This window comes from Seriola lalandi, unplaced genomic scaffold, assembly GCF_002814215.2.
Source record: "Seriola lalandi dorsalis isolate HSWRI2012SDOR001 ecotype SW California unplaced genomic scaffold, Sedor1 jcf7180002054923, whole genome shotgun sequence".
Classification (NCBI taxonomy): domain Eukaryota; kingdom Metazoa; phylum Chordata; class Actinopteri; order Carangiformes; family Carangidae; genus Seriola; species Seriola lalandi.
The window spans coordinates 1,083,613-1,108,344 of NW_019525475.1; the positions used below are offsets into that span (position 1 = coordinate 1,083,613).

A 24,732-nucleotide genomic window follows, 5' to 3' on the forward strand; every position below is an offset into this window, starting at 1 on the left:
TTCAGAGCCTGTATGAGCTCAGTCTGAGGTCGTGAAGAACATGTGGACTTTTCCTACAAGGACAATAAAAATATACAGCATATTATTCATCACCCAGGGCAGTAAAATCTAATGCGGCAGTGATTGCGAAAAGACTGGAGTCAGTTTTTAAAGAAAAAACAGAAATGTTTTTTTTTTGTTGTTGTTGTCGCACCAGAGGTCAGGAAATCCCAAATAACAGGATCCCGCATCCGCCACCGCGACGCATGTGATGGATGACGCCTAACATCTGGTTTCATAAATATCACATAGATCCACAGAGGCATCACAATCCATCCACGCGCGGTGGCAGTTCTTCTCAGACACTGTTCCTAAAGGAGCTCATAAAGCAGAGGTGATGACAAATCTCACGCTGAAAGGCAAACACTCCACATTTTGAAATATCTCAGACTGGGCCCCACCCTCCTCCACCACCACCCTCCACCCACCGCAGCTCAGGAGCAGGGGTAATTTCTCAGTCGGTGGAGGCAGATATAAGACGTGGCGTCTAAATCACGTTTATGGAGTCTAGCTGTAGAGCACGTTAAACAAAGTCGGATAAGAGCAGCTACAAATATTTGTCACTGGATCGTTTCTGTGCTACAGAAATTTAGAGTGTTTAATCAAATGAGGACTTGGTTAAAATTCTCACTGACGAGCACTGACTTTTTTATTTTATTTTTTTTTTTAAATCACAGTTAGTAAGGACTCCTACAGAGCTTGTATATTTTGTCAAGAGGAATTTGACATCAAATACAGATAATTACAATCGGTGACGACACTCAGTGATACCATGTAAATCTCACGAGATACCATAAAGTACTGTAGATGCTATATTGATACGTAGTTCTCCTCACACTGCTGCAAATATTGTCAGCTGATCAACAGGTATTATTTTGAATATAAGTGGGAAATTATTATTTTTTTCTCACTGTAATCCCAGGATGGATAGTGCATGATGAATATTTAGACATTTTGATACAAAACACTGAACAAATCAAAACCTTCAAAAGGTTTAGTCAAATTAGTAATTGATAACCACATTGCTAAGTCTAGTTCTAAAGTTATTAGCATAATCAATCAGTTGGGTTTCAGCCTAGTTTGCATTAAACAGGGAAGAACATGCATTATGCTACTTGTGAACTCTCAATTCACAAAGGAAAATAAAAAAAACATGAATTAACAGCAGATTAATACTTATTCTTGAAATATGAGGGGGGGGGTTTCAGTTATGATATCATTGTACTCACCAAAGTAACTGCTTCAACAAAATCTGACAAGAAAAGAAAAATATGATTGGTCCGTTTAAAACAAAACAAGCCAATATCTTACTGGCTTTATTTAGAAGCGTCTTGTCTCCCCCCCATTGGAGAAACTATCGGCCAATCAGATCTTTAGAGGCGGGATTAAGAATGGGGGCGGAGCTTCAGAGTAATGGCCACCAACACATTGATGCAGCTGTAATTGGTGTTGTCAATCAATTAACAGAAATACCAACCCAGGTCTGAGCATTTAACTTGATGAGTACAATGTCACTGTCACCAATAGAAATGATGGTGGAAAAACTTAAAAAATAAAAATAAAAACCCAAGTTGTAATAAACCACAATTATTATTTTAAAACAGCGATTTCTATCCGCTGATTTTAAACTGAAATCGGTGGCATGTTCATCTTCGACTTTGGTGTTTGAGACAGAGAAGTTTTACTTTAAATCCATGTCCACACACACACACACACACACACACACACACACACACACACACACACACACACACACACACTTGGTGCAAGCCAAACACATAGACCCATGCTGGATTCATAAACAAAGCTGGTGCAAATAATTTTCCCAGTAGCCCGTCAGAATTTCTCTGTCCCTACTATTTTTTTTCTTTTTTTCTTTAAACAGTTTACACACGAATCATATTGACACACATTCAAGTTACTGCTGCTGCTCATATGATCTTCACCGCCCTGAATGAGCTTCGGGAAACATGAAAGCAGGAGAGTGAGTGACTGGCATTCAGAAAAGAAAAGTAAAACAACATTATATACTCGTCAACACGTTAACTGCCTTCGTTGACAAGCCGGGTTATGGTCCGACTACTCTCCACACCTGGCTGTGCATGCTGTTTATATAATTCACCGTCACAAAATGCTGAAGGTGAAGCCACTTGCTTTTACTTCAGACTAATACAAGACAATGCTAGTTAAGTTAGGCACATACAGTACATCTCAGCAGACTTGGAAGCATTTTTAATCTGCCGAGAACTACAATTAAATAGATCTAAACAAAAAAAAAAAAAAAGAACGAAAAACATGTCTAATTTTGGTTGGTGTGGTGTGATATCCTGCGTGATTATCATGCCATGAAGTTGAAAATAAGAAGACGAAATGTACAAGAAGAACAGAGTCTCCCGTCCTCCGTTCTTAATTAATGGGGCTGGCTAAAGTGCTATAGATTGATTTCCCTTCTGTGTCCTTGCCTCTGCGCCAAGCTTTGGACACAAACTAATAAATTAACTTTACCGCCTAAAGACCAACATCCCTCTTTGTAAATGTTCCCTTAATCTTTGGCTTTCACTTCTGTAGTTTAGTTTACTTCTTATTCTTACACAAAACAATATTTTTAATTTCTCCTCTACAACTTTCTAACGTCACGTCGCGTCCTCGTCCCAAGGAGTGATGATGTCGGTGATGCTGAGAACCATGTAACATGAGATAAAAGTCGCTCGTGAAGTGAAAAGGCTGAATCAAAAGTTGCATAATTCGTCTACAATTTATCTTCAGGATTTTCCTGGAATAATCTGGAATGCTCATCATGACTTTTGTTTAGTTTTTTGTACATTTTACTTATTTTCAAAATAGGTAAAACCGGAACAAAAACCTCGGAAAGGAAGGCAACTTGTGGAATCTGATCAACTTTTCTTCCAAGTCACCGCACTAATAATAGTAAAAGGTAATATTTAACGATTTCAAAGTGGAAAAAAAAGTATACATCAATAACTATAATTGCAGTGGTCCATTAAGGTTTAGTGTCATGCCTTCTTGCTTGATGTGCTATCCTCAAAGTCCCAGGGACAAACATCTGCCTTTTTCACGGCGCTGACAATCCCGCCTTTGGGATTCGGACTGCTCTGTTTCACTGCAGCAGCACTTTTGTCTGTACCTTTCGTATCCGACGTCTCCTGATAATCCCACGGACACACTTCAGCCTGTTTCACTTTGGCTGCTCCAACGTTTGCGCTTTTCCTTTTTTCTACCAACGGCACCTCCTGGTGACCCTCGACATCCCACGGGCAAACATCCGCCATTTTCTGTTGGCTCGCGTGTTTCTCCGAAGATTTGCTCTTGTCCTTAGCTTTTGTTCTACTTTTCTCATCATCAGCGTCTTTTGATTTCTCTGTCTCAAGCGTTCTTGTGGAAAGCGTACCCTTCTTTTTCGAAGGGGACTCCGTGGTTTTGGAACCTCGAGACGGACTCGGCGTCCTCTCAGAATTCGGAGATACTGCCGCACTGTCGTAGTCCCAGGGACACACATCAGCTTTTGGAGGTGGTAGCTGGAGTGAGGCTCCGATTTTGGATGAATCCGAAAGGGAACTTCTTCCTCTCCCATCCACTGGAGACGTACCTTTTCTCTGCTTTGTCATATCCGGCGAGCGAGCCAACTCTGTTGTCTTTTGAGCCTCTTCGAAGTCCCATGGACAAACGTCTGCCCGCTGGGTTTTGGCGCTTTCTACTGCAGACTGAGGCGGCTGTGTTTTAGCCAGCTGGCTAGCCTGACTGGATACCTGTTGCTTTGACCCTTCCTGTTGACTAGCATTACTCTCACCTGCATCCTCCCACGGACATACGTCAGCTCGAACAGCAGTCGTCTTCTGAATCTCCTTTGAATTCCTTCCACTTGATGGCGACTGATCGGACGCTCTCTGCTTCTGCTGCTGAGATTTGCCTCCCTTGGTGCTTCCTCCGTGAACCGTTGTGGTTTCCTTCGGCGCTATAGATACGTGCTTTTGGACCTTGTTTTCGGACGGAGTCGGGAGATCTTCCACTTCCCAAGGGCACACTTCCGAGAGGTCGTAGAGGTCCTTTCCCTTGGCTGGATCGGAGCAGATTGAAGGCTCGCTGCCGCTCACCGGCTGCTTCATGATCCTACCCTTCGCCGCACTCTGTTTGTACTCAACCGACTGGCTAATAATCATCTTGGGTTGGCATTCATTATCCAGCTCTGCACTGGCCCTTGTGTCTTTGCTCTTTGGCTGACTCTTCTTATTGCTGTCCTCTGCACTCTGGGTCTTTCCTGCCAAGCCCAAAGTCCTCTCTTTGGCACTGGCGATGACACTGAGCGACTTCTGCAGCATGGACGCTCTGGGGTGAATCGGTTTCTTGTCTGCGGTGAGGTTATGGGCGCTGGCGGACTTGCAGACCAAAGGAACCGATTCTGTAGATTCACTGGGGACGTTTATATTCTCACTAGATTTCTTCTTGACCAGCTTCTTGCCCATGAGTGTATCCAGGAGGGAGCCTTCGGCTGTGGTCACCTCCATCTTGTCCGTTGCCGAGCTGTTGGAGTCTTCACTCTGGTCGCGCACGTGGTCGTAGCTACTGTGGGACTTCTTCAGGGAGAAAACCTTGTTCTTCAGCGTCTCCTCCTTCGCTGGTTTTCCTGGGTGAGGCGGGTCGAAAGGGTTTTTCTTCAACATGCAGATGCTGTTACGATTGCTCCCATGTTCCCCGGCCTCCTTGTCTTCGCGGCTGCATTGCCGGTGCACAGATTCGGGAATCTCGGTGATGCGCCTCATTAGCGAGCGACCCAGCCCTTTCTTGGAGCTGCGCTTCTTCTGGAGATGAGGGTTGTTTGCCAGCATCTTCTTCCTCTTGTAAATCTCCAGCTGTGAGTAGAGTTTCTTCAGCTCCTCCTACACATTCACGACAGAACAGAACGAAGAAGGGAAAGACAAAAAACAAAAGTGATCAGTCTCTTGTTGAAACTCCCGTATCGTTACAGGGTAATTGCAGCACTGTTACGAAGAAGCACACACTCTACTGCACAGAGAACATGCAGTACAAATCCATGACACGTGACTACAAACAGCTGTTGAATGATGCACTATGGAATACCACATGCGTGCTGAGAAAATAAAAGCAGACAGGACAGTCCTGGACAGCGTCAAATAAGGAAACGGAGTGTGTTTTAATGTTAGGTCTGAAACAGCCTCTAAGCTCAGGTCTTTAAATTTATTGTATTTCTGTCGCTATCCCCATCCGATACACTGAATGCTCATGATGTCATCATAACACCACTCCCTCTGGTAAATAGGGGTGCCCAAATCTTTTTGGTAGAGAGACTTCTTCAGCTCTAACAGACAAACGGAAATCTCTGCTCACGTTGGTACGTTTTTCCCAAAGACTGTCACAAGATCTTACGCCACAGCCATTAATAGAACTGAGATGGCCCATTTCGTCTGGTGTCTGCAATGAAGAACTGCCATGGCTCAGTATTTTTGGGAGGATTCAAAAAGAAGGTATCACCAGTGTTATACAGTGGAGACGGAAAAGGCAAACGGAAACGCCTCTTACCCGAATGTCCTCGGGGTCCAGACTGTGTTCGCTCCACGCGGACGTTATGCTGCTGTTTAGGTACGATCCGGATCGACCCATGTCCAGCTCGTCCTCGTAGGCCTCAGAGGCGATGTCATCCCTCATGTGGGTGCCAGCGAACAGGAACTGGTGGAAAGACATAAAAAAAAAAAAGAAAAAAAAAAAGAAACTGTTTTCAGTTGAGGATTAATACACATTCGGTGCAATATTAGGTATTTACAGCAACAGGATAGGATAGTTGTGGGATTGACCTGAAATCAACTACGGTGATCTAAAGTTCACACTTAATATCGCACTCTCAATCTCTTTACTTTAAATCAATCTATTTTACTATTTATAAGTGTAATATATACCTTTAAAAATAGTTTATAACAAGCACCATGACACAGTTATAGGCAGATATTAATGTTTATCAATGTATATGTCAACAAATATAATCCTTCTTGTGGGCGTCCATAAGTGGAGGCTGGTGTATTAGTATATAAATATAAATAATATGAAAGATGATGAATGACAAAAGAGCAAGTCATAGTTGTAGAAATCTAAATTATGTGTTCAAAGAAGAATTTATAATATTGACCAATATTTTAATTGTTACAAATGCCCATATATCGGCTTATAACTACATTATCGTGCGTTATAAACATTTATTAAATTTTCTTATAGTACTTAATGAACAGTACCAAGAGGAAAAAAAATGCATAAATTACAGTGAATTAAAACGAAATGAAATAAAATTTATTTGGAAATAAGAAAACCACAATCTAATTTAGCATTTGTTTAATTGTAGGGTTGTATTTACTAGCATTGTGTCAAAAAAACAAACAAACAAAAAAGAAAATTTAACTTCTCATTTAAGCAAAAAAGAAAAATGACTTTTACCTTAGGAACGAGCAGCAGACCCAGTGTAACTGTTACAGTTAAGTGTGTGTGGGTGAAGAACAGTAGGAGCATCCAGTCTGGGTGGAGCTCAGGAGCGAGAGTGAACCTGTCATGGTGCAAGAAAAGAAGAAACTGAATCCACATAGTGCAGATACAAGAGACATCCAGATGTTTTGTTAATAAACACATCCTAAAAAAAACAACAAAAAACCTTTATAATGGCTGATTGTCCAATTGCACGTGTGCACATGTTAACTAGTGTTGAGTATGACTAAATGATGTTGTGATATTCTTACTGCAGTCAAACTCTGGCTGAAAACACATTAAGTCTGCTGGTGTCTGTCTCTCTTGGCTCCAATCTGAATCTCAAAGTAGATTTACACACTGTCTTCTTCTGGGCGTCAAGTCCAGTGCCTCATATAACCCTCCACTCGAGTGATCCTTTTGACAGCAAGGACACAATATTTCCCTCATTCTTTCAGTTGGATTCACAATAAAAAGGGAAGTGACCTTGATCTGGTCACAAGATTCAGCCTATTTATACATCAGACAGTAATACGCGGGGCTGGCTGTGGCGCAGCAGTTGGTGGAAAATGAGATAATTACCAACAGAAACAATAGTGGTTTGAAGAGTAGCTCTAGCCTTTTATTCAAAACGAACTAACAGGCTTTCAGCACAGCAAGACCTCGTGCGCACTAAGGATATGAAGGCGAGTCCTGTCAGATGCTAATTCAACCGCTGGAGAGCCTCTATCCAAGCAAATGTCATCTAGCAGGCTCATTACGTCGTTGAAGTTGGCAAATGGCTAATTAACGAACAGTTACTGTGGTAATAGCTTCGAGGCATGAATGACGGCAAAGGTCCAGCATATGAAATGTCCCGAAGCTTTGAAGTCTTCCCTCCTTCATGTTTTGTGAGGAGTTTCTGTGCAGATGAGGATTTAATAACCTTGGCGTGCTGACTCCTCTTAGGCTGCGGCGTCTCGCCATCGCTCATGCAAAGACTCCCAGCGGATACATCCCCTGCATTTTCTCTCGACATCACCGTTCGCACCTGGACCCGGCTAAAAACCTGAAGCCTATCACGGAGAAAGAGGAAGCCTGAGCTTTAACTGGCCACCGTGGGATCAAATGGCAGGTTGTTTGAGTAACACAAATGGACGCCGGATGCCTCTAACAAGCCCCGGTGTACGGCGTGGTCTCTGGTGGCAGCCAGTCAGAATCAACTCGCCACACCAGGCAACTGTCCAAAATCTCGTCTGCAGAGAGGCAGGCCTCACAACAAGGGCTGAAGAGGCCCATTAAAGGAGATGGCAGAGTAATCACAAAGAGCCAGATGTTCAACATACCGTCAAAACTGTTAAAAAACTCAGATTTATTCCAAGAAACTATCCGACTATACGTCGACGATAAGCAATTTATTGGCAATGGATGTTAATTTATAACTGGAATATGGCTGCCAATAATTCTAGCTGTTTATGCGGTCTTGAAAAATACATAAATCATTCTGACATGCTTCATTAGTAAATAATGTGATGGAGCTGAGCTCTCATTTAAGTGGGGGACTCCTGCTAGGAATGGCTGTGGCGGTGTCAGCTGAAACGTCTCATTTATAAACTGCACGGTGCAGCTATTTGACATGAACACGGGAGGGAGAGGGCGGATTTCACTTCACACTCCCAGATGAACAGAGGGGTTGAGCATCACGCTCGAGCCTGTATGTGATGCAAATGAGACAATCTAGCAGAGGACATAAACGTCAGAGTGACAACAGCGAGAAGAGACGGCGATATTAAACATGAAGCTGGTGAATGTGACAGCATCTTTATATTTTTATTACTTTATTTGACAGGGACAGCGTATATTATTAACATCTGTATGTTGAGGAGGACAGATCTGTTGGTAATTACGTTTTATCTTCCTTAGAGCAGGTGGATGTGGAGGTTACTGCACCAGGTCTATTAAGATATTGCCAGGAAACGATATTTATGAAAGAGTTTGATGGGATTGTTTTAGTTTAAAAGGTCAATTCACACAACTTACACAAAACAGCCTGACTAGTGATATCTAAATGTTTGTTTTTCTATCTTATATCTTTGTCTCCACATCAAAACAATAGAGGTGAATAGAGTTGAATTGAAAAATGACAAAATGTTGCGAAATTGATGAAAATTATTAAAAACAAAACATTATTTTAACAAAACCAGAACCACAAATGAAATTCAATTCACTTGCAGCAGAGATTTCAAACATCAGGGACAAACTTTAACAAGCCTCACTAGCACTTCTTTACTTGATCTCCTTGCACTTATTAAATAGATGTAGTACTTATGCAACGCTTTAACCATCACTTGTAAGTCACTTAGGATAAAAAGCGCCTGCCACATGAGTAAATGTAAATATAAATGTAAATGAAACATCACCATCTGCACAGCCTGATACCAGTTTGTAATTTCAGAGGAACCAGCCCTTTAACTCGCGTGTCATTTTAATTCACATACGCCCCCCCCTGAGGAGTCCAGATGTCTGTGGTGGCAGGAGGTGTTACCTGATGACGTAGAATATCGCCGTCAGGACGAGCTCGTTGTGAACAGCGATGGCCATGTAGCGAGGCTCGTGGAACGCCGACGGCACCGTCCTCACAGCGTAGCACAGGTACACCGCCCACAGCAGGAAGAGGAACTCAGCTGTGAAGCAAGGATGAGAGAGAAGTGGTGAACAACACACACACACACGGTCCAAGAAAATCATTTCGATGCGGTGCACACAGGCTTTTCAGGCCCCCACCAACCAGCCACTTCACAGTTCAATGCTCTCATGGAGCTGGGGCAAATACAGGTTTGCAGGAAAATGCCCCCCGCCCCCCCCGCTCACACAAAAGCTATCAAACTCATTCGTAACAGCTGCGGTTGTATTCTCCGGACAATAGATGAATCCCTGTGCACCGCCATGGCAACCCCATGTGACGTCTCCCAGGTAGCCGGCTCCACAGCAATAAACATGCTGCTTTTTTTGACATTTATGGTGTCGTGTGCTTGAACTGTGGAGCCGTCGGGTCTCAGTGAATCACACGTGCTCTTCACAGTGGGAACAACAATGAGCATCAGACGCAAGTAGCCATTAACAGAAGAGTTTTTTTTTTTTTAATGTGGATATCACAATATGTAAAATGAAGGAAAAAATAATCTGCATCGAGAAAATTCTTAAATATTCTTATGTTGAAAATTTGAAATCTATTAATGTGTAATAAATAATTCTTATGTCCTTATTCACATCTGGACCTTTTAATGTCAGCTTCACATTTAACAGATGACTTCTGCTGATGACTCAATGTGAAACCTTTTATTAATTAATAAGAGGAAAGAGGATGATGAAGACCAGCCGATGTTGTTCTCACTGCTCTTACTAATGGCTTATTACTCATCCATAAAGCATTAGTAAACAATTTATTAACCAATAATGAAACAATATGAACCGTTTATAAATTATTTGACTTATTTTGAGAAAATAATTACATTCATTAAAATTAGTTGACCAAAAAAATAAGTTGTTAACAGAAATATGATTAAGTCTAATGTAATATTCTAGATTAAATGAACAGTTTTGTTGAGGCATTAGTAGAAGAACAATTAATCTTTATTAGTTTCAAACTGTGCTTTCACATGTTGTTTTTTGAAGACAGTAAAATGTTTCACAATCAGAGACCTGACCGAGTGTGTGCAGGTGTGGAGTGTTAAAGCCGAAAGATTTATTGCATCGTGAAAGTGCGCGTTAAATTTATGACCTGTGCGGAAGGTGACGTCAGAGCCGACCCGCGCGTCCCTATTACCAACCTATTTTTACTTCCTAATGAACAGAGAAAATCTGGCCTCAGCATACAGTATCGCAGCACGGCGGCTCGGCCGGGGGTCCATCTGTTTTCCCAGAAGTCAGAAATGGCCGCGCTTTCTCTCTCATGAAGTCTGAGTCAGCAGGCGTAAAAGCAGCATGCAGATTTCCTCAACGCCGAGATGCGGCTCCCCTCCAAGCGTCGTTTGATTTCCTCATCCGTCTTTATCTGCCGCTGGTTGCCCTCTCCGCCACGCACAACACAGGAAAACGTCCAAAAGTGTAGCACCGGTGGAGAGGATTAATGTCTTCTTTTGGGAAACATGAGAACATTGCCAAATGTGGATGGAGGCAAACTGTCTTACTCATCCAACTTCTCCTCATCACTCACTCTTCCTCACTCGCTTTGAACTCCAAATGTATCACGCCAGACAAATCACTCTTGATTTTATGCCATGAATACCTCAAATAACCCTTGTTTTCTCACTGAGGTGCACACACAGACTGCAGCGTATATTGATCTAATCACAACACCCTATGGAGGCAGAGGGAAGCTACGGGGGCTTACCAACAGCCATCATGTAGTCCCAGCGATCCAGCAGGCAAATGCTGAACTGCAGCCCGTCGGGCGTGTAGCCCACGTCGATGAGAGCCGACTTCCTGTCCGGGTTCTGACAGACGGCAGATGTCCACGCCACCAGGAACCAGCACACAATGAGCAGGATGATGCCCAGCAGACGCAGCACCCTCCAGCTGGTCATGTAGGGGATCCTCTGGGCTGTCCGGGAGAGGAACACCTTCAGCACCCTGCGGGACGCAGAAGAGAAACTACACTATCGACGTTGTGGATAATGGCATTTTAAAGAAAAACTGTCAGAACAGGATTCATGAGAGGGAAATCTCACCCTTGCTTTGTCTTGCATTGTTGAGGATCATCAATGTTGCAACCTGCCTTGATTGCACTTAAAAAATGTCTAAAATGTCTAACCTTAAAGAAGTTCTTTCTTTCAACCTGGCTAAACCAAACCAAATAATACGGTGCGCCTGCGGACAGGTCGTAGGGTAAAGGGACAAGCGACCTACACGAGTGATAACAGCCACTGGAGAGAAAGAGGAAATCTATTTTAAGAGCTCTTACTAAAACACAACAGATACAGATACAGAAACTGCCATCTTTGATGTCTAACCATATTATTGTAGAACATCAGTATGAAAACGGTGAATCTGCAGCGGGATTGTTCTGTGATCGTGAGGGTCTGACACCGAAACGTTGATACTGTTCTCGCCAGAAAAACAACAGCAGCTTCGGTCACATTTGCAGAGACTTAAAAAGATCTATCTTTATGTTTTTCAGACAAGGAGCTTTTGTGGTTGTGCAAATAATGACTTCTGTCTCCGAGAAGCAAAAAGAGGAAGTAGTTCGTCATTGTTATCGGCGCTGACTAACTTCTAAAAGAGCAGTTTGCAAAAGAACGTAAGTGTCTGAGTCTGGATGTTTTTTCTTTCTTTCAGTCTTTGTAATGCAACGCAGCAGAACAGTTCAACTATCAAATGCATCGTAGTTTACAGCGGTTACTCTTCGCTCTTCTGTGTGACACAGCTATTCTTAGGCTTTGCCCTTCACGCACATTGATGAAGTGTCCACTGCGCTCCCAACTAATGAGCCCCCCCCCCATCAAAAATTGATCTGAGCAATATGTTAACTCGCACCTCTGAGGGTTTACTCGGCTCTCGCTCGCATTAACCATATCCTCTTAATCAGCATCTTCATTAGGCCTTTTTTTTTTTTTTTTTTGACAGATTCACCTGACAAAAAGACCCACAGATGAACAATTTCAAGCACATTACTTTAAATACAGCAAACCCGCTGTCTCATTATCAGCTATTCAGTGCTGGATAAGCCCCCCCCCTTCTCTCACCCCCGCTGTATCCTGAGGCGGTCCCTTCCCTTCCTCTGCTCTCACACATTCGTCTCCTGGTTTGTCTCTTGCCAACCATGATTACTACGTTATATATGCAGATCATTTGGGGGCAAAGCAACCCGTGTGGCAGTGTGTGTGTACAGAGCTTCCGGCGTAGGTCACCTAGGGCACCACCAGCTGGGGGGGTGGGGTGGTGGGGGCGCCAATCAGAGGAAGAAATATGTTGTAATTTGCTCCTGATCTACTTTTAAAAGTCTGTCACTGTCATTGTTAAAAAGAAAAAAGAAAAAATACTGCTCACTCTGCAATAACCACACGAGTAAGAATCACACCAGTAACCAGGTAACTCATGTTCCATGCAAACATTATATGACATGGTACATGCCAGAATAAACCACGGGACACGGATAATCCTGTATGTGTGCAGGTGTGTCCTCAGAGTTGGTGGGTGTGTTATTACCTGTACAGCTTGAGAGTCAGTGTCCCGTAGACGGTAGCGAAACCCAGCATTCGGACCCATCGCAGCAGGATGCATCGGAAAACACTCGGCTGGAAATAAAGAATCCCGACCTGCAAGAGGACAGGAAGAGCAAACATAAGTCAGAGAGACGCCCAACTGAGAGCGTTTTCCATCTGGACGACAACGGGCCGCTCCATCATTTGGAAATTTAAAACAAAGTCGTGGGAAGTCGCTGCTGGATCGTGCAGTTCTCTGATATCATGTTAGATTGCTGAGAAGGTTCATGCTGTTTAATTCATTGTATGTCCAATCACTTATTAACTCACTCCGTCTTCAGATAACTGCTTCTGTTTTTTTCACTCTCTTCCTCAAAACCTACTTAAAAAGTTGTTTTCCACTGACTTCGTCAGTGTTTTCCTACTTCCTGCTCCTGTAGTCTCGACTTTAGAAATATCAGTTTGGCTAAAGTCCCAACTCACTGTCTTCTGGAGCTTTCAGCTGCATCACACTGTCCTCACTAGCTGGATAGTTACAATTTCCTCCTCAACACTGTGTTCTGTCAGGCTGCTGTTTCTTCCAGAGAAACCTCCTCTCAACTTTACTCCTCTTGCTGAACGGCTGTAAAAACGTCACCTGTGTGCAGCCACTGCTGTGATGTCCTCACGAGTCATACGAGTAAACAAGTCCTTAATGAAATGTGCAGTCGGTGCATAATACAGCAGTTAAGCATGAGAAACACTGGCATGTGCTGTGTGTGATGTCTCAGATGTAATGGAAGAAACACTAACGAGATACCAGTGCGGCCATGACTATACCATCACTAATATTAATGGCGGCTGAGCCACTTTCTAAAGGAATTTAATACCTGAGGAAATTCATGAATTGCATTGGCCATTATAGTTAAAACAAGATATGATAGAAGTGCAGTGACATTTCATTACCATCTGTGGCATTACTCCATCTGACGCTGCTAACATCACAGAACGCTTGCCCTTGAGACAAGGGGGAGGGCATCCGCCCGTGTTTGCTACAAAGACCTAGAAACACACTGAAATGTTGCCCGTCCATACCGACAAAAAAAACAAAAAACAAAACAGACAAAAAACACTGATCGTCTTCCAAAGACATAAAAAGCGCCAAAACAAACACAAAAAAAAGAGAAAGAAACAAACATCTGAGGCAACATAATTATCTGTCCGTTGCAGATGTGCAGCGATTTCCCCTGTGGGATTGTTAATGTTAATCGGATTAGCCGAGGCATTAATACGTTCCCTCAGGCAGCGGCGAAGACGCAGGCATGTGGATATTTTTGCTCACTAGGTTCGAGTCAGTTAAGGGACACGGAGGACCCCATGGGAGACAGGGTGGCCCACATCCTCGTGTCTGCTGGAAGACGCCCGGCCGACCGAACACAGAAAAAAAACCCAACTTCTGACTCAAACAAAGCTTGCTCCGGTTGATTCAGCTTTGCAAAGGGGAATGTGGTACAGCAGCAAATAACGAGAAGATGAGCGCTCAGTTGTTAATCTTAAATGCACACAGGGTGTTTTTTTCTTCATGTCTTCGCAGGATGGAGGAGCCTCTGAAAGCCTCGTTTCAGACCGTGCAGGAACAACAAAACTCGCCCCAAGCAGAGAGGTTAAAGAAAATATCTAAATAACAATGTGTGGCTGCTCCTCAGTGTATTCATTCTTTTTTTTTTTTTAATACAAAATAGAGAGAGGAGGCGATAAAGAGATAGCAGGCCGGGCAGGCGCTGAGCAACTTGCTGACGCACATTTGGGTCCACGGGGACAGAAGAGGGCACAGGAAGACGAGTAAAAACGCACCAGGGGAAAACACAGCTCATGACTCCTTTTTAGATAAACTACAAAATAGCAGCTGGATCTCCGTCACGTGCCGGTTTAAAGCTGGTGTGTTGTTTTGTGAGGAGACGTAAACAGGGAGGTGTTGTCCCCTCGAGGCCCAGTCCCAAACGATGCGAATGAGTCTCACGAAAAAAGTTTTCAACCTGTTCACCAGTTTAGACACTGAAGGTACCATTCCCCAAAACACACAACCTGTCCCCGGTGTTAACCGGTAACTAGGAAGTAGACAGCAGCTCACACATATCTGTGTCGTGATTTGGTGCCACCTGCCTCTAACTGGCATTTCTGTCACCTGTCCCGAGAAATAAACATGCATGGTGGTAAAACACCCAATAAAGAAGCTCAAGTTCTAGTTCCACTAACACAAAACCAACAACGTGCTCGCCCTGCACTCTCTGCTCTCCCCAGCTCATCTGATACAATAAGGTAAATTCCCATCCCTCCTTATGTCCTCATTGATGCTCAAAGCAATGTCAATACTTTATACTTTATTACTTCATTTATATTTTAGTGCATTTATCATTGTCCTCAAACACTGCTACGACCCTCCGACCACGTGATGCTGAGGTAAAATTCATTAGCCACTCACTTTCTATCGGGTTGGTTTCTGGGAAAAGTCTGGCCCTGACCCTCCGTCAGGTTTCTCTTAACGCCAGCGTGCATAAAAAGTAAGATCAGTTTCTACCCCTCCTCCCCTCCTTCTCTTTTGAAACCTTCCATTAATAATCAATGCTAAGTGCTGGGAATCTAGGGTTCAGCGCTGTGGGAAAGGAAAAGGATCGGGTGTTATTCTCGTACGTGTGTGTGTGTGTGTGTGTGTTGACATGCATCCAAGTGTGTGCAGGAGTGCCCGTGAAGGGATTGAGAGGATCAGGGTGCTGCGTACCTCTCTAATGGACATCAATATCCAGGAGACAATTATCAACACACTTACTACTCTTCAGCCTGCCTCTCTCCCCCGTTCGTCTCGTCTCAGTTACAGCATGAGTAAAGGCTTCTGGAAATGCTGAGTGAGCGCTGCTCGCAACCTACCACCATTTAAAACTTGATGATTATTCAGGGTTTCAACAACATCAGAACAGTGGGATTTACATGTAGGAATGTTATTTTTTATTCTTAAATTTCAAGTGTCTCCAATACAAATTAAACAAACCACACATGACGTGATCATTACAGAGCTTTGGAGGGGCTGGCAGGTGGAATTTAACACCTCTGCACAGTTAAGCTAAGCTAAGCTAACTGGCTGCAGCTTTACATTTACCACGGAGGCATGAACGCTTATGGATCATGAACAACTGGTTCTCTGTGGAAGTTCTAGTTGATGTTTTCTTTGATTCGAGTTGCCATTTTCTTAACAATGGCCACGGACTGCTGCGGGAGAGACATTAACCTGACAGCAGATGCTATAACACACACATCAGAGGCTTCAGTAATGCTCTCATGAAGAGTGACTTGCAGGACAGTGACGAAGAAGGTGGGTGAAGGTGAAGTGTTTTGTTTGTGGAGAACGACGGGACGCGGCGGCTGCTGACGGGAACATCAGCTCCTCTCAGTCAAGTCAGGACACGTTACCGAACAGCTTGACTGAGAACAGCAACAGGTGTCCCGACAGGTTTACGTCTTTAACATGCAGGATCCAACGGTTTAGGATATCTAACGGTGATCAATGTTCTGCTGAAATAAGGAGTCAAAAAAAACAACAAAAACAACAACAGACAAACACCCACTTACACGTTCAATCAACACTCGGTCACTTAATTTGCAGTTATCTTTCATTCCTAATCATCTCTCATTTCAGCGCCCACCAGCTGGCTCCACACGCACGCACACACACACGCACGCACACACACGCACACGCACACGCACACACACACACACACACACACACACACACACACAGCGTCAGTGGGCTGGTTACCCGCGAGAGAGTGTGTCCCTGTTGGTGCGACGCTGACGAAAGCCAGCCAGCTGTGGTGCGAGCAGCAGCTTTCCTGAGAGCTGTTCTGATGTTGGCTGCCTCTGAAGCTGTGTTTTTAATTTGGTTTTCAGTTATCTGATTATTTTGTCCCTTTGCAAAGGATTGTGGACAGTCTCCGCCCCTTATTGTTCCTTTTATACTGTCAGAAAAAAACACTAAGGAGACAGAGAAGGGTTCGAGAGTAAGTGTGAAGTCAGCTGCTATGTTGTTTCACACTAAACTGACTTGTTTTGTTGCATGGTTACTTCTTACAACTTTATTTAGTCGACCATAATTAAAAACAAGAATAATGTTTCATTTGGAAAAGAAAGAGACGTACAAGTTTTATTAAAAAAGATAAAAGAAAACCTGTTATCATGTTAACTAGCTAGCATATCGCTCACTGCTATCAATAAAATTTTACTGAGGTAAAGCTGGTTGTACCACACATAGGTATGGTCATAAATAATGACAATATCAACAAACAAACACTTGTAACACCATGGAGCAATGTTATAATAATAATGCAGGTTTCAAAATTTTGATATTAAGATATTCAAATAAAAAATATTTTATGAAGGAGGGAAATAGATTCAGCACTTTTCTCAGGCCTCAAGGAAGCACAAAATGCCTTTTAGTGAGTATAAACACTGAATGTAAATTTTGTTTGTTTACAAAAAAGAAACTCCCGAGGGCACCTTTAAAGTTTCTCAGAGAGGAAATTCCCACATGAGAAAAAGCAGCATAAAATCAAACACGTACCCATGTGTTTTAGCAATAATGATTACTGCGAAGCACGATAACTGACTGCGCCTGCCAGCTTCCTAATAAAGGACAAATTTTTCCACAATCAGCGCGTGACACTTTCCTTGTTTTGTGTTTGTTTTACACTTGACTCATGTGAGATCAGCAACAGTCAAGGTCGAGATTTTTCAGGTTTTTTGACACACGCCGGCGGTTTCTTCAGACAATTGGCCGACAAACGACCGAGATAAACGACCTTAACTGGAGTACGACGAAATGTAAACACAGCCGGCGTTAGTGCCTCAAACTTCAAAGTAACAAAAACCCAAACTCTGCCGCCTTCGAGTCCCCGAAGGCTTCATGTGAGGACGATAATACACCCACGACCGAAGTACGACGCCCATCCGGATGCTCCACAGAGCTCACACAAATCATTTTGTGCTAGACTGCTTTAGATAATTAGCTCTCGCTCCAGGGCAAACAGGAGATATTCAAACAATAACACTTTAAAAAAATAAAAAAGGAAGTGGGTGGACTCTTTTATTAGAATAAAGCAGTTAGCAGGATCACACCAAAAAGCTGCCGTGTGTAATTAACTCGTAATGTGCAGACAATAAAAATGTAAATGTGTGAAGTGCAGCGACGAAGAGGGTGAAAGCTTTAGGGATTGATCCCCGTTCACAGCGAAGGTCAGGGACTCGCAGGTTATCGATCACGTAGGATGTGAGACCTGTTTGTAACCTAAACAAATAATAAACAACACGGGTGAAATACACGTTTGGCGGCTCCTACAGTTGTGGTCATTTGATTCAGGTTGTGACAAATCACTCTGAGTTCCTGTTAAAAAATGTAGACCTTTGTCATTTTGTCATCTCTTATCAGTGCTGTGCTGTTAATGCTAATGTTTTTAAGGATTTAGACCACGTTTCCCATGAGCCCTGCAACTCTCACTAATTTTGAAAACCTTCAACCGTCTGTTTTGTGACATAAAGCCATTTCCTGTTGAGCCCCCAAAACGTATTTTCCTGCTGATTCACACCTGAAGGTAGCCGCCACTTAACTTGCTCACATTCATTTAATCTATAAACAGATGTGGTCAGAACTTAATAAAGTTAAGACACTGATGCTGTGACCCAAATGGTTTTAATGCCTCTGGTAGATTTTCAAAATTAAGGTTTGAATGTTGAATTATTATCAGGGTTGGCAGCTGTGACGGCTAGAGGCGCAACCTCATACTAATAGAGCACTTACTGGAATGAAAATGTCAAAATAAAATATCATATATTAGTCATCTGTCTGTGATGCAGTATAAACACGTCAGTTTGTAGATTTGAAAACAACTAAAGCCCGAGTGCCGGAGACGTTGGCCGGCACCAGTCAGGAGAACAGACGGAGCTGAATTTCAGCCTTTTGTTATCACAGTTTCTTTGGAAACAGCTTCCAGCTAAAAAGGGGAGAAAAATGACTTTCAGCCATTTAGTGTGTCTGTCTCCATCTGAGTGGAGAATGGGATGGCGCAGCCTCGGGAATCATTCTGTCACAACAAAGCTCCCGTGCTACTTTTAATGTTTTGACATGAAATAGTGACAGCCATCCGGTCCGCCCATGCCCCGCTTTTTCTGGTCATCATCCTCCTGCTCTTCTTCTTCTTTTTTAAAAATCTACAAAACACCTTCAGTATGAGAGAGTGGGAGGGAGCGCTGGTGAGTGGTGGGAGCAGAGGAGAGGTGGGGTGTTGTAATAGCAATGGATCCATTTTTATATGAAAGCCGACACTCACTGCCACACGGGAAGGGCAGCTTTCTGGAGGGAGGTAATGGTTTCTTCTCCTCCCGCCGCTCCCCGAGGTGAGCCGGGTGTAAATTACATCCAGCTCGGCCCTCTGCACAGCGAAAGACAGGACTCACCTCCCACAACCCCCCCCCCCCATCACCGACTAGATCTTGAGGGATACGCAAAGGGACGTATCAGAGAGGGAATAACCTGCCTACATGTGTCGATGCTATCTCTCTCTCTCCTTCCGATCTCTTCTGCTTTTTCCATCTCTTGGCTCGTGTAGACAAGAAGGAACACTCCAGCTGCAGCAGTGCATCCTCAACTTCAACTCGGTGACCGTATGTTTTGGGAGACTCTTCAGCACTTTGCAGAGGGAGGAAAGGAAGCAGATGGGGGGAGGTGGGGGGAGAGAGAGAAGGGGTTGCAAATGCACACAGAAACCCTCCAGATCCACTTAAGTCAGATTGAAAGTGTCAGAACAGCTTGGATGGAAGGCAGAGCAGAGCAAGGGAGAGAAATGGCTGGCAGACTGTGTTTCATGGCCTGTCAGGTCAGGATACATTATCCCCTGGCCATACTGTTTCTCATTAGCCCCCTGATGTGCTGTGAAGCCCTGCCTGCCTGCCTGCCATGCATGGCGACGCCCCACGATGGGCTGAAGTGCCACCTTGGCCCCAGCTTGGCACCAAGACAATGCTGTGAGTGGACAGGTGGAAAGACACGGACGGAGGGACGGGGCAGGGGGGGGGCGGGACAGCACCCCTAAGACTACTGGTTCGAAAAAAAGAGGTTTTTATTGAGCGGGACGCTTGAAGGATTAACAGAGGAAAACACTGCAGCAAAGACGCTTACAGCACAAAAGGTGCCGGCGGAATTAAAAATAGAAACTTGGCGATTACCACTTTCGCGTATGTGTTAACTTTTATGAATGCACAAGCAGCAGAGCGGGAGGCGTGACATGTCTCACATGGGGGAGAGCATGAAGGGAGAGAACCACGACTTAGTGGCGTCTCTGGGGCAGACTGCACTGGTGCACACACAGATGGGTTGGGAAGGAGAGAGGAGGAAGATAAGTCTCATATGGTGTGTTTACATGCATTTGAATAGCCTGGTTGTTACAGGCTCACTGCAGCACCTTGACTACACATCAAATAAACCTTTAACCTTTTTCTTGAATACGTTCTCAAAGTAAAGGTCTGTCGGATACGGGTAAAGTAAACACGAGTAATTGGACTGTAACTGTGAGAAAAGAGGACGATTTTGTCTCTTCTCCCAGCTACTGTGACACATGAGCTGCAGTTTAAACAGAATGAGTAGAATCATGTTTAATTAATCCCCCTTTTTGTTTCGTTATTTTGGCATTTTCCACCAATCAGAGTGTCTTTTGATAAGTTGATACCAGGTGGCACCACAATGCAACGCCTCGTGATTCATTACCGTCGCCCGACCGTAAGGGGGCTGGTGACATCTGAAAAACAGGTAGCAATAGCAATCCAAACTCTGTCACTTAGCTCCAATCTGAGCCCCCCCCCCCCCGGATCACATTGTGAAACACAAATGTGTGTCCGCTCTCCCTCTCTCATCTCCACAGCCAGACGGAAATAGCCGGCTTTGGCACTGCCATAATTTTGCCTCTCTCTCCTTCTGCACTCCCTGCACCTCCGTCCTCCCCCTTCATTTCAAAGCAAGGAGGGTGAGGAGAGAAGCAGGGGGGTGGGGTGGGGGGTGGTGGCTGAAGTTATTGCATGTGACACACTCGGGAGAGAAAAGGAGGGGAAAAAATTGCATTACTCCACAAAGCAGAATGCCATGGGAGCAGGATGAGATATATCTCCTGCTGCTTAATAACAGTGGAATTATTTAAAATAGAAGCAGCGGCGGCGGTGGAATATTTCTGAATCTATATTTAGATTGGGAGTGATGCGTCTCACCCTCGCAGCCGCGGCTCATTCGCAGGGGAGACATGGAAATGCATCAGGGTGGAGATCAATCTAGCGCGCCGCGCAGAGGCATGCAGGGAGATGCTGTTTTCACATGATCAGGCCGAGATGTTTTATCAAAACGAGATCAGTCGTGTTTCACGGCGACCCGTTTCTGCACGGCGGTATGGAGTAATCCAACACTGAGCAGTGAAAGTGTAATCTCTAAACAAGGCAGGGTTTAGAGAGTAACCTACAAAGTTAGGTTCCCTTTGTACAACCTCTATTTTTAGCATCCGCTGCCATCGCCACAACAGCAAGATACAGGAATATCATCTCCTATTCATTCATTCACTAACCGATAACCTGACTCCCCAGCTTACCTTCACTCTGCAGATTTCAAACATTATTACTTTCCAGGACCTTGTCCCAGCAAATTGCATTGATTAGCCGGCTCTAAATCAGTTGGCTTTAATTACACGTAGCCTGCATTGCTTTGCTAAGCATATAGCTCCACATGATTGCAGCTAAATTGCAATTAGCCGATGCCCCCCGAGCGCCGAGGAGGAAGACGTAATGGTGGATTCATGTAAATCAATGGCATGTGGGTGTTGGACAGAGTCTGGTCATCTGCAGGAATAATTAGGTGCTGCAGAAGATGGTAAACAATGTCAAGGCTTCTGTTTTTTTGTTTACTGGTGCAAAATTACACTGATTGATTTTCACTGATTGGAGGATTACATAATAATGAATTGAACTGATCTATTACACTCTAATATGAATTAGCAAGAATCTCAGTGTCGAATAAAGTGAAAGGAAACTATCACGATGTAAAACCTTAAAAGGCTGCTAGTATGAAAAGTGCATGTGTACTAATATATGTGTAACATGGTGGATCCATTTTCATTGAAGGATCATTTACTTTCCTGGTCAATTGATTTTTTTGCTTGATAAGTCATTAATCAATTATGTACCAGCAGGTCTGATGGAGTTAGTGTCGAGGATAGACAAACGTTCAAAAGGTTAAGGATTTAAATTTTAATGGAGTTTATTTTCCGCGCCGGTCTGAATGAGCGCGGTCCGTATGAAGCAGCATGAGTGGCTGGTCAACAGATGGTCGTGTTGACAGGCTGCTGAGTTCATTGGCCAGCTCTGTGTACAGTTAGCAGGGGGTCACCAACAAGCCCTTGGATGTTTGTCTCTGCCAGTCCTGTTTCATCACACGCACACCTTGACTGTGAAAACCCTGCTTATCACAGCTCCATACTGCTGTCAAAAATCCCCCCCAAAAAAAACACCCAAACGGTTTGATTTATGAACCGAGGTTTGCACTATCTGACAAGGCAAACAATCCTGCTCTGTGCCGCTGCTGCAGATATGAAACTTTGTTCGGAGCTCTGATTCTGTTTTAGATGAATGAGCGACAGTGTGAACTGAAGGTCAGACTGAATGCCAACCTTCAGTCAAGGAGAAGAATTTTTTGTTTGTTTTCGATGCTCAAAAGGAGCGCGGCATGAACATTATCAGCCAATACGTCAAGAAATGAGCACATGAAAGGATGAGAGTCTGCGCGAGCGTAAGCACTCACACACACACACACACACACGCACACACACACACGCGCACACACACACGAAAGTGACATACCGGAAAGTAGAGAAGCAGAGCTCCACACAGGATGGCCTCCAGCAGGACTAGACCTGATGCTCTGATACTCTGACAAAAGAGAAATAAACGACAAACATTACACCTCTAATTTATCCATCATATCTTAAACATGCTTTAATTGATTTGTTTGGACACTTGTTATTATGCTAACGTGTTAGCAAACAGTTGCTTATTTACAGATACTGGATCCTAAAACCAAAACACATTAGCTGAAAGACACTAAAACACATTGTAAAGCTGAGGAGAACTTCAAAGTCAGGTGATAATTCCCTCTGGAGAAACATCACAGTTTACATCACAGTTAAGCATTTGATCCATTGTTTATATAAAAACATTGATTACAGCAGCTTTAATTTATATGTTCATGTATGTATGTAAGATCCTATGCAGAAAGTATAGAAGGTAGTTCATGGTGTTGGTTTGCAGCATTGTAATCTCCAAAATCTACACATGTATCTTTAAGTGTCCGTCATACTGCAGGAGGTTTAAACAAGTCTAAAACAGCAGGATATTGTAATAATCCTGGAGGATTTAAAAGGAGGGAATGTAGCTTTCTTCTTCGCTGGTTGAAAGAGAACAAAGCACAATGAAAGCTCCTGCCTTGAGGACTTTTTATAGCCGGGTTCACCAGCTCAGGCGCTATCTGTGCACCTCTTGTGGAAGATATTTAACAACGAATTCTCCTCTAATTGACAAGATGCTTGAGGGGGCTTTCAAAAGGGCAGAGGACAGCTGTGCCAGCCGTTTAAAAATACACACAAAAGGCAACACAAACCACTAGCCTCATGTTAATCTTGTTTAAAATATGAAAAGAATAAATTAAATCTGCAACCAAAATGAATTTGTTTAAGAAAATGAAGTGTTTTTATTTATCAGAAAGTCTGTGAAGAGCTCCGAAACTAAGCTCTTAAACTTAGTTTGACGAGATTAATGGGGATTACATGAATGGTCTTTAAATTATGACAAAGCCCTGGAGTATCTAAAACTCTCATCTGCTTTATTAATGGGAGCGAGACTTTGTTTGACTCAGACTGATATAATGGCAGCGTCTTCAGGTGTGTGTGTGTGTGTGTGTGTGGGTGATAGAGCAGCAGGACGATCAATGAATGACATCATCAGCCAAGTATGAAACTACAAATCAAATCAACCTCTCACTGCCACATTTCACAATAAAGATAGATTAGATTAAAATAAAATAAATAATATGATATGAATGTGTTATCTTGAGAAACTTGTGTGTCTTTGTCTAAACTGTAAAAGTTAAATTGGTCAGTGGCCTGATGTATGAATCAGAGTTAAGTGCTTTTCACAGTCGTTGTCAAGGTGCTGACGTTGAGTTGATCTGTGGTGTCTGAGCCGTTTGAAATTATTTCAAAGCTTTATTGTGACCACCCACATATGGATTCGCTGATTTATTCATCCAAAAGGCTTTGATGACCATATGGCCCAGAAAACATCAAACACACAATGACACAATGTTGTAACGGTGAATTGGATGTGTGTTGGTCTCTCGTCTGCACTGCTGAGTTTCTAAAACTTTTGCTCTTTATGGTGACAAAACAAATCCCCTAAAAGCTGAACATGGCTAATGCAGTAATGCAAAAGAAAAACCAGAGCGTTAGTGTTTCAGTAACAAGTCGAGTCCTGACTATTACTAACTATATAAATGTTAATCTCTGATATGGGCGCGTCATACCGCTTACCTTATTCCGGCGAAAATGGTAGATGAGCACCATGCTAATGAAGACAATCAGCATGCACAGGCTCTGGAAGGAGAGCACCGCCATGCGAAGAGCGCCGTCCTCTCGTGCCACACAGGGGGTGTCGTCCTTACAGTAGGCGCAGCCCTGCTGGCACGGCAGGCAGTCGCTGGAGGACCCCTCGTCCGCGTTGGGACCGCTTTCTGCAGCTTTTCCCTTTTTCCCAATCCCTGTTAAAAGTGAAGAATGTGGAGTAAATAAGGTGTTTAATTCCAAACATTCAAGGCGAACAATAGTCTGCAGATTTATTTTATGTCCGCAGTTGCCAGGGGTAAAAAGGTTGTAAAAAAGTTACCTAAAAGTAATGGATAAACAGTTAAAATGCCCAGATT

At 43.5% G+C, this 24,732-nt stretch overlaps 1 protein-coding gene across 1 annotated transcript in view; it reads right to left on the reverse strand.

The window, feature by feature from the left end:
• Window positions 1-526: 526 nt before the first annotated feature.
• gpr158a (G protein-coupled receptor 158a) overlaps window positions 527-24,732 on the reverse strand; it is a 55,798-nt gene continuing 31,592 nt past the window's right edge. The window contains exons 4-11 of the mRNA XM_023431504.2: window positions 24,344-24,570; window positions 22,620-22,688; window positions 12,709-12,818; window positions 10,895-11,133; window positions 9,047-9,185; window positions 6,499-6,604; window positions 5,596-5,742; window positions 527-4,934 (exon numbers count right to left, since the gene is read on the reverse strand). Coding sequence (XP_023287272.1) covers window positions 3,054-4,934; window positions 5,596-5,742; window positions 6,499-6,604; window positions 9,047-9,185; window positions 10,895-11,133; window positions 12,709-12,818; window positions 22,620-22,688; window positions 24,344-24,570 — 2,918 coding nt within the window. The 3' untranslated portion in view covers window positions 527-3,053. The remainder of the gene's footprint in view (window positions 4,935-5,595; window positions 5,743-6,498; window positions 6,605-9,046; window positions 9,186-10,894; window positions 11,134-12,708; window positions 12,819-22,619; window positions 22,689-24,343; window positions 24,571-24,732) is intronic.